Source organism: Parambassis ranga, chromosome 2 (genome assembly GCF_900634625.1).
Source record: "Parambassis ranga chromosome 2, fParRan2.1, whole genome shotgun sequence".
Lineage (NCBI taxonomy): Eukaryota > Metazoa > Chordata > Actinopteri > Ambassidae > Parambassis > Parambassis ranga.
Genome location: NC_041023.1, coordinates 40863573 through 40873473, shown reverse-complemented (window position 1 = coordinate 40873473; position 9901 = coordinate 40863573). Strand labels below are relative to the sequence as shown.

The window sequence follows — 9901 nt, the reverse complement described above, 5'->3', positions numbered from 1 at the left end:
AGAATAGCTTAGCTAGCTTTACCTAAAATGAAAAACATTACAGCGTCTACTCACTTCGGTGACATAATTCAAAAATTAAGTGAAGACCTGCATGTATAGTGTCAAATTCACTTAATTTTTTCCCGATTTTTAATGTGAATCACCAATTCGCTACGCTATTAGCATTAGCTACCTTCTCTTTACCCGGGGAAAGTTCTGGCAAGCAGGAAGTGGTAGAGTCCAATCAGACTTCTAGTAGGGGTGCATGGCGTTAGTGGACTGCACCAAGTTGCTTATAGAGGGGTGCATGTAATATGCTGCGCAGTATTACTATATGTGTATGACGCACATTTCGCTTATAACGTGACTCTCTTTTTGCAGATACTAGCCGGGTGTTCACTTTAGCTAGGCTGTAGCGAGTACTACATTTAGCTGGATGCGTAGTGATGCTAGTTTAGCATGCTAGCTCCCAGTGGAGGGGCAGTCATAAGAGAAACACAACATACAAACAACAGACATTACTTGGTACATTTACTTTATTAGAAAAACAACAACAAAAATAACTTGGCTATGTGTTTAGATCATTTTTAAAAAATATATCATTGTAGCAGCAGCACTCCTAGCATCAAAACACTAATCAAAAATTACTAAGAGTGTCTTCTTTATAATGGTAAACAGTCAGTTTCTGTAACAGCAGGAAAATATTAATGCTACACTGAACACAGACGCACTGAGCAACCAGGCCTGAACCCAACGCCGAACCCAGGATAAAGAGGTTCAGTGAATGTGGTGTTGAAGGTGTAGATGTGGACCAGCGTGTCAGAGGTCACTTTGTAGAAGGACAGAGAGCCAGCAGCATAGTCCAGATACACTGCTATTTTGTTAGAGACAGATGAAGAGGAAGAGGAAGAGGAGGAGAGGGCGTGTAGACGCACAGATGTTCCTTTGTTGTTGTGATACACAGAGTAAATACCAGCAGAGCAGAACAGACTCCAGGATCGATCATTGTATCCAAGCTCACAGGCATCACTGTCTCCTTTCCTTCTGAGTCCTCTGTAGCTCACTGACACATGAGCCCTCCCACTCCACTCCACCTCCCAGTACGAGCGGCCAGTCAGACTGTTGCTGCACAGCAGCTGGCGACAGTAGTCGAATCTGTCTGGGTGATCGGGATACGGCTGATCCTCGTTGACATGCGTCACCTTCCTGTTGTCGTCAGACAGCTGGAGTTTTCTGTTGACTGTGTTTGTGTCGAGCGTGAGTTCACAGAAATCTGAGAGAACAAACACAACACACATATTGATATATCACTGATTCATGCATTGATGTTTTGATGATGACAAATATAAACCGACACTTACACTTCCTCAGACCTGGTCTCACCCAGCGGGCACCAACAGGCTTCGCCCTGAAACAGAGATTAAAGGATCACTTTTATATGCATTCTTTTACAAGGATGCCGATGTCCAGTGATTATTTTTTTTCTTCATACCTCAAGGTTTCCAGTCTCCATTGTGGATCCTGTACTTTGCCAGACAACAGCTCCAGCTGTGAGGTTCCTGGGTGGTTGTAGCTCAGGTCCAGCTCTCTCATATGAGAAGGGTTGGAGGTCAGAGCTGAGTGCAGAGAAGCACAGCCTTCCTCTGTGATCAGACAACCCGACAGGCTGCAGACACACAAAACAACGCTGCATTAACACCTGGTAGTATGACCTGAAGACAGAAATTTGAACACAGAATCCTGACCTCAGAGTTTCCAGGCTGCAGTTTGGACTCCGCAGTCCAGCTGAAAGCAGCGTCACTCCTGAATCCTGCAGGTCATTGTTACTCAGGTCCAGCACTCTGAGACTGGAGGAGGGAGAGCTGAGAACTGAGGCCAGAGCTCTACAGCTTTTTTCAGAGAGGTTACAGAGACTTAACCTGATACGACAACAAGAAACACAAAGATAAATGACTTGATTTAGTGAGTTTTTAAACGCTCAAAGTGCACATAAATCAGTCCAGGAGCAATGGAAGGAAAGACAGCAGGACAATATATATGATCACATTCATCATCCCTGTCTGTTTGACAACAGAATCCTGACCTCAGAGTTACCAGTTGGCAGTGTGGACTTTGCAGTCCAGGTAAGAGCAGCCTCACTCCTGAATCCTGCAGGTCATTGTTACTCAGATCCAGCTCTTTCAGTCTGGAGGATGGGGAGCTGAGAACCGAGGCTAGAGCTTCACAGCTTCTCACTGAGAGGTTACACAAACTCAGCCTGAAACAAAGAGGGTCTGTAAGAGAGCAGCATGTTAATGAAACAATGTACAGGATGGATGTATAGGATGCACGTACAGAGCTGTCTTTGTTGCTTTGACCACAGGCAGCAGTCTCAGGAGAGCCTCCTCTGAAGCAGAGTACTTTTTCAGGTCAAACACATCCAGACTTTGCTCTGAAGATACCATGATGAAGGCCAAAGCTGACCACTGAGCAGGAGACAGGTTGTCGGGGGAAAGGCTTTCTGAATTCAGGGACTGTTGAATCTCCTCCACCAGAGAGCCATCATTCAGTTCATTCAGGCAGTGGAACAGGTTGATGCTTCTCTCTGCAGACTGATTCTCGTTGATCTTCCTCTTGATGTATGTGACTGTTTCCTGATTAGTCTGTAAACTATTTCCTGTCAGTCTTAGCAGGCCTCTTAGGAGGGTCTGGTTGGTCGGCAATGAAAGACCCAGGAGGAAGCGGAGGAATAAGTCCAGGTGTCCGTCCGGACTGTGCAAGGCCTTGTCCACGGCACTTGTGTAGACGTCTGTCTCTTCAGATTTGTCTTCTGTCACCTTGGACCACCAAGATGCTTCCTGGTCCTCGTCCAGTAGATTGACACCAGAGTTGAGGAAGGTCAGGTGGACATGAAGAGCAGCCAGAAACTCCTGAACACTCAGATGGATGAAGCAGAAGACCCTGTCCCGGTACAGGCCTCTCTCCTCTTTAAAGATCTGTGTGAGCACACCTGAGTACACGGAGGCTGCTCTGATATCGATGCCACACTCTGTCAGGTCGGACTCATAGAAGATCAGGTTTCCTTTCTGCAGCTGCTCAAAAGCCAGTTTCCCCAAAGACACAATCATCTTCCTGCTCTCTGGACTCCAGTGTGGATCTGAGTCAGCTCCTCCACCATACTTTATCTTCTTCAGTTTGGTCTGAACCACCAGGAAGTGGATGTACATCTCAGTCAGGGTCTTGGGCAGTTGTCCTCCCCTTTTGGTGGTCCGCACCTGCTCCAGAACTGTAGCAGTGATCCAGCAGAAGACCGGGATGTGGCACATGATGTGGAGGCTTCGTGATGTCTTGATGTGGGAGATGATCCTGCTGGCCTGCTCCTCCTCTCTGAATCTCTTCCTGAAGTACTCCTCCTTCTGTGGGTCAGTGAACCCTCTGACCTCAGTCATCCTGTGAACGCAGTCAGGAGGGATCTGATTGGCTGCTGCAGGTCGTGTGGTGATCCAGAGGCGAGCAGAGGGAAGCAGCTTCCCCCTGATGAGATTTGTCAGCAGCACGTCCACTGAGGTGGACTCTGTGACATCAGTCAGGGTCTCATTGTTGTAGAAGTCCAGAGGAAGTCGACACTCATCCAGACCATCAAAGATGAAGACCACCGGGAGGCGCTGAAAGCTGCAGATTCCTGCTTCTCTGGTTTCAGTGAAGAAGTGATGAACAAGCTCTATCAAGCTGAACTTTCTCTCTCTCAGCACATTCAGCTCTCTGAAAGTGAATGGAAATGTGAACTGGATGTCTTGGTTGGCTTTGTCTTCAGCCCAGTCCAGAGTGAACTTCTGTGTTAGGACTGTTTTCCCAATGCCAGCCACTCCCTTTGTCATCACTGTTCTGATTGGTTCAGCAGAGCCTTTAAAGATATCCTCTGGTCTGATGGTTGATTCTGCGGTTTCTGATCTCCTAAATGCCGCTTCAATCTGCCTGACCTCGTGTTCCTCGTTGACCTCTGCAGGCCCTCCCTCTGTGATGTAGAGCTCTGTGTAGATGTCATTCAGAAGGGTCGGCTCTCCTGCTTTAGCGATCCCCTCAAACACACACTGGAACTTCTTCTTCAGTGCAGATTTTAGTTTACGTTGGCAAACTGCAGCTCTGCTTTCTGATTTAGCACAAAACAAGAGCAGTGATTAAATATAAAAATTCCTCTAGCAGGTGAACTGTTGTGATGTGATAGTGCCTCTTACTGCTCCGCAGACAGTCAGCCAGCTCCCCCTGCTTCGACTTCCTTAGGAAGTGCAACGTTATCTCCAGAAATGCCTCTCTGCAGCTCCAACTCTGCTCCTCATCCTCATCTTCCTCTGTAGGAATTGCTATGCATTCTGGGAAACTAAGAAGACTCTGGGTCTTCTTCAGCTCACTCTTCACAAAGGTGACGATCTTGTCTTCCAGCAGCTGGAACAGAACACTGTATGAATGAGGCTGATCATTAAAGTGTGGCTCAACACAATGTAAAATACGTACCGTAAATATGGGGTCCAACTGTGTGGGATGCTGGCCACCAGGACCCTCCGGGCTCCCCTGGTCCACTCTGTGAATGGATCAGGAATCAGCATAAATCATAAAACTGGCTTCATCTGTCAACCCTGGACTAATGGTTTTGTTTTTAAGAATCACTTTCAAGCTCTTACATTTCCAGAGCAGGGTGGAGCCTTTTCCTTGAACTATATATCTTTCTGGTATTTGTGGACATGCTGCTTTGTTCAGAGTCAGTAGAATGTTGATTTTCCAGTTTCCTCCTAAAAAAACACAAGATAATGTCTGCACTGAAAAGTCTGAACCCGGAAAACAAACCCACACACCAATCTGAACACAGAGGACACAGTGACTGCACTAACTGGTTTCCTACTTTCCACTCTCTACACTTTCACTTCTGTACAGAGAAACAAAAAAATTCCAAAATGCATCATCTCCCATTTCCTCACCTCTTTGGGGAAGAAGCCTGACCGGCATTAAACTCGACAATAAAGCCCTTTGATTGGTTGCTCTTATAGGACACACAGCTGGGTTTATGTCCGGACCCAGAGGAGTGTGGAGTGTCCTGCTTCTGTTCTGGTCTTTAATACAACACACACACAGAGCTTTGAGTATGAGTGATGTTAGGTAAAATATAATATTGATGATTGAAGAGATGGTTGTCTCACCTCTGATCTTTAATCTGGCTCTCATGTTTTCCGTCCTGGCACCAATCCATGCTGCCTTATTTTCATCCGCAGAGGACACACAATTTTATCATAATCAGCTCTACTTATTTACTTTAAAAAGTTAAATATGGATACGGTGTTCTGTAAGGCACAGCCTGGAACGGAAACGGAGATAAATAAATTCGGTTTATTTTTGGATAATACATGTTCATTATGTTGTGATCAAACGTTCAAGCTTCTAATCATTAAATGTTTTTTTAAATATATATCTTTAAACACATAAAGAGTGAGCCAGACTTGCTAATAGACAGAGAATCAAAATGTTACATAGCAGAAATACATGACATACACCAAAGACAAAGTGAAAGTAATAAACGAAGCTTACGGTTTAGTTTTAGTTTAGAGTCCACGGGTGTTGTTCTTCTTCGTCTTCTTGACAGTAAAACTCTTCTTCTACTTTCACTGTCGGTTTCACCAACAAAGTCTTCGTCATGACGACACGCACATGCGCTTTGTCACAGTTTTCGTTTCGGTATACAAAATAACGGTCTTTGGCGCCCCCTGGTGGATTAATACAGAATGTATTATTAACCCCGCACGGACCAGGGCGTCAGTGATGGTTGCAGCTAAAGACTACTAGGCCATGACGAGATACAGTTAATGATGCATAAAAAACTAAAACAAAAAGATTTAGACATCGTAAGCTATCTCTGTGATTTGCTTCACAGAGTCCTATATAAACGCTACATTGACGACTCTGGCACGCATAGTCACGGTGGCCGAGAGGTTAAGGCGTTGGACTCGAAATCCAATGGGGTTTCCCCGCACAGGTTCGAATCCTGTTCGTGACGGAATTGAATTCATTTTCGTTTTGCCTATTGCTATGCTAATGTATATAGATTACATTCTTTTTTGTCGTATAAAGTAGACACTGTTTTTCAGTCGGTGTTCTGATGATCCTTCCATCAAGCTTGCAGCATTAAGGAGCCAGGCAAAAAGCATTACAGAGTTTTTAAAATGTCTTTTATTACAGTTGGCATGACCACAGGTTATTTCCACAGGTTAAAATGTGTATGCGTAACATATGAAAACAAAAGAGAAAAATGTAAACATTACAAAAACGTAACCTGTAACTAAATGCAATAGTTTTATATATTTCTAAGATTGTCACTTTGTGAGACAAAACGGAGTGCATTCCCTTGCACAGCCTCACGGTGTGCATACAGTACGCAGTTAACACATGCATTGATTCAATTGAAAATAATCTACAACACAAATTGTCATTAAACCCTTAAGCTGTCACCATCTTGGCATTACACAAAATAAAATACTGAAATCATTCACTTTGGAATCACTTTGGTTCATCAAAACAGGTTAAGTTGTGCAGTGCTACATACAGTAAATAGGATTTCAGAGATCCTGGCCATGCTGTCTGCTCATATATCGACATCCGAAGTAAAGAATTTTTTTTCTCCACCTGACAAACTCTCTTTGGTGATCTGGTCTGCATCTCTGATTGAAATCCAGAGCCCAACAGTGCTGTAACACTTCTCATGATTCTGTCATCTCAAAGCCTTTTAGCATTCTATGACAGTATGCTGGTCAGGCCTACTGGTCCAAACAACAGTTTCTATAAACCATTCCCTGTCATTTATTTCAGCATTTGTATCTAGAGGTAGGCTGTTGCGGTAAATATCATCCTCTGGTTCCCTGGTAACTCACTCACTAGTGGGTATGGTTTCTCCTCTAGTATACAGCCCCTGCAGTGAGAGGGACGTCATGAACTCTCCCCTCCTCTTACACAGCGAGAGGATATGTGAGGAGAAGCGCTGCTGCTCACTCATAATGATCAGGTGATTGTGGCTGTGCTCAGTAGCGCCCCCTGTGGTTTGTTCGGGACATAGTGAGTGGCAGGGACACTGAAGAGAGAGAGGACACCTCCCAATAGAGAGAGCGGGACAGAAAAAGCTGGTAGAGGATCACCATGGAGATGGACTGGCAGAGGATCACACCAATTGTCACCACCTGGGTTTGAGACAGTGTGGGGATTTTAGGGTCACCTTAGACCGAAGAATCGATTTCAAAATAGTTATCTGAAATACTACCTTCTCTCTCTGGTGGTCATTGAAGATCACAGATATGAGGACGAGGACGGGATGACAGAGGAACCACAGGAAGCATCCCTGCAAAGGGGAGGACCACGTGATCACCTGCAGGTAAACATGTTTCTATGTCTGTGAGCTGTTTTACTGCACAGTCAGCTTTACCTTGGCGAAGGTGAGGTAGAAGTCTCTCTTCAGGGTGCTCCTCTCAGTGGAGATGATCTGGTAGAGGATGGAGGCCAGCAGCAGGGCCAGACCCACCCTCAGAGCAATGAGGAGGAGACCTGCCAGACTCTGTTGGGCATGGTAGCTGTGATGTTCGCTCTCCAAGTCTGAATACTGCTCCCACAGCAGCAGCACTCCCTGAGGAAACAGACTGACTCTTAGCGACTGCATTGACAAACTGTAATATTAATAGTAACTGTAACTAATGCAGTGTTGATGCTGCCCACCTGTGTAATGACTCCTCCCACAGCAATAGCCGTGGAGGCTGGGGACTGCTCCCACTGAAGAGGCCTGGACTGAGGCTTCCTGCCTCGACTCAGAGTCCAGCCCATACACAGACTCAGCAACATGTACAGCATGGACACCTGGGACACCATGTCCCAGACTGGATAGGAAGACAGTGACAAAGAGGACATAAATAATGAATCCTCTTAATACTGATTCACAATTACAGAGTGTAGTTAGAAAGTCAAAGGGTGACAACATACACTCTGCCAGGCTGCCCATCAGTGGAATACCAGTACCGTCTCTGGAATACCTGCAAAAAAACAAAATAATCTAATATAAATAATAATAATACACCAAATGACTGCATACAACATGTAGCAGTGTATTGTCTGGGTAATGAAGAATGCATCTACCTGGCCAGGTGGACGTAGTTGCAGAGAGCAGAGCAGCCCTGTAACGTCAGCGCGGTCGTCAGCACTTTGAGGACGGTGTGCATGGGACCTCCTTTCCTCAGAGCCTGGTACAGAGGCTGGATGTAGATACAGCAGGCTATGAAGTAGGCCAGCAGCAGGAGGAAGTAGAAACTATGGAGCCCTGAGACAGTAAAACAAGCACGAGTGATGCACACATTTACACACACTGTTCACCTACTTTCATATAAATACATCTGGATACCTAATGTTCCAATCAATCAATGCCTGACCTGCCTCCTCTGCACTGAAGTGCTCCAGAGGGTTTCCAGCAGAGTCTGCATTAAACAGCAAGACAGTGAATGTGAGATCAGCATGGGAAGGAACTGCTGAACCTTCCTGAAGAGACAAAAAAAAACAACAACAAAAAACTCAGGATTATGATGACAAATAACCTAATGTGTGTGTGTTTGTTTTGTTACAGACAATGGCTCCTGCTTTTACCTGACATGTATATCTGTCAGAGTAGAAGATCTGCCAGCCTGTGGGTGACGACTGACGAGGGATCGTCTGGTTCTGTTCATCTTGGCTGAGAGAAACTGGAGCAGGATAAACACAGAGCACAGAAATCAGAAGGACAAATCACGGCAGGAGTCAAGCAGCAGAGGTGTGTTAGTGGTCGCTGGTTCTTACTGCTGACACTGGCTTTAGCGAGCCGCTCAGAGCAACTCAGGTTGTCCAGGCCTGAGTCCAGATCCTGGTACAACAGCAGCCTGGACTCCTTCTCTGTGGCCAAAGCAGAGTTGTCCAGTCGGCACACCAACAGACCACTCCGACCTGCAGACGATTATGTTTAAGAACAAATTCTACACAATTGTAATTTTAATATTTTTGGATTGACTGATGAAAAATAAACTAAACAGATCTTTGATTTCCAAATAAATTCAGTTCATCAGTTCATAGATAGTTGCATTGCTTTTACCCATAAGCCCTTGCTGTAGTGTATTTATGGCCTTAGAAATATTCTACATAAGGTGTCCTGAGAGAAAGACATTAAGCGGAGACAAACCTCCAAAACAAAATGCTAATTAATCAAATAATGCCTGTAAAGGCTGAGAATAAGTAATAAGAGAATAAGTGATTTCAAAGTGCAGCGCAGACATTATCATAATGTCAAGCTATCTATACTCACAGTAAATAAAAACAAACCATAGCTAACCATGTCAGCTGCAGTGACACGTTAGCAGCATCGTTACCTTGGTACATGAATTTAGTGATGAACTGGCCGTTCTGCTGTCTCGCCACTTCGCTCTTGAAAAGTCCTTTTACAGTTTTCCCCGAAACTTCAGACTCCAACAGCACGACGGCCACAAGCATGACCAAGAAATACGACATTATCCCCATGTTCCCCTTACACCTTATCCACTAAATAAACGTTAGCTAATCAATTGAATGAGCCACGAAGCCAGAAGTAAACCAGCTGCGTCAAGATGTCTACAATTCGCCGGAATTAAACAGGAAATGTAGGTGTTTTGCCCTCAAAATAAAAGCTTGTTTTTGAAATAATTGGGTAGAAATGCAACTTACGGTGTGCTGAATGAAACAAATACACATCAAGACATTCCTAAAATAATCATGACTTTAAACATCACTATATGAGAAACACATACAAACACAAAACACATCTAACCATATAGATATCATTTCGTCTTTATTTTGAAAGCGTATTCCGGATGTTGTTTATTTTAATGACGCTCACTTGACGCAGTTCCCTTGCCGAGTCGGT

General features: G+C 44.7%; 2 protein-coding genes and 1 non-coding gene across 3 annotated transcripts; 1 reads left to right on the top strand and 2 right to left on the bottom strand.

Annotated features, from left to right (window-relative positions):
• Nucleotides 1–497: 497 nt before the first annotated feature.
• LOC114432320 (protein NLRC3-like) lies at nucleotides 498–5649 on the bottom strand. The gene is made up of 12 exons (XM_028400249.1): nucleotides 5536–5649; nucleotides 5151–5305; nucleotides 4932–5063; nucleotides 4638–4745; nucleotides 4471–4537; nucleotides 4194–4401; nucleotides 2314–4108; nucleotides 2063–2236; nucleotides 1725–1898; nucleotides 1472–1645; nucleotides 1341–1387; nucleotides 498–1252 (listed from the first exon to the last, which is right to left on the bottom strand). The coding sequence occupies exons 2-12, from the start codon at nucleotides 5198–5200 to the stop codon at nucleotides 690–692; spliced, it is 3492 nt and encodes a 1163-aa protein (XP_028256050.1). The 5' UTR covers nucleotides 5201–5305; nucleotides 5536–5649; the 3' UTR covers nucleotides 498–689.
• Nucleotides 5650–5919: 270 nt separating this feature from the next.
• On the top strand, nucleotides 5920–6001 carry trnas-cga (transfer RNA serine (anticodon CGA)). Its single transcript has one exon. It is a non-coding gene; the product is annotated as a tRNA-Ser (tRNA).
• A 346-nt stretch (nucleotides 6002–6347) lies between these two features.
• On the bottom strand, nucleotides 6348–9591 carry gpr180 (G protein-coupled receptor 180). The gene is made up of 10 exons (XM_028399551.1): nucleotides 9372–9591; nucleotides 8809–8952; nucleotides 8620–8714; nucleotides 8409–8514; nucleotides 8119–8299; nucleotides 7966–8015; nucleotides 7705–7862; nucleotides 7418–7615; nucleotides 7256–7333; nucleotides 6348–7175 (listed from the first exon to the last, which is right to left on the bottom strand). Exons 1-10 carry the CDS (start codon nucleotides 9517–9519, stop codon nucleotides 7020–7022), a joined length of 1314 nt encoding a protein of 437 aa, XP_028255352.1. The 5' UTR covers nucleotides 9520–9591; the 3' UTR covers nucleotides 6348–7019.
• Between the last annotated feature and the right edge of the window lie 310 nt (nucleotides 9592–9901).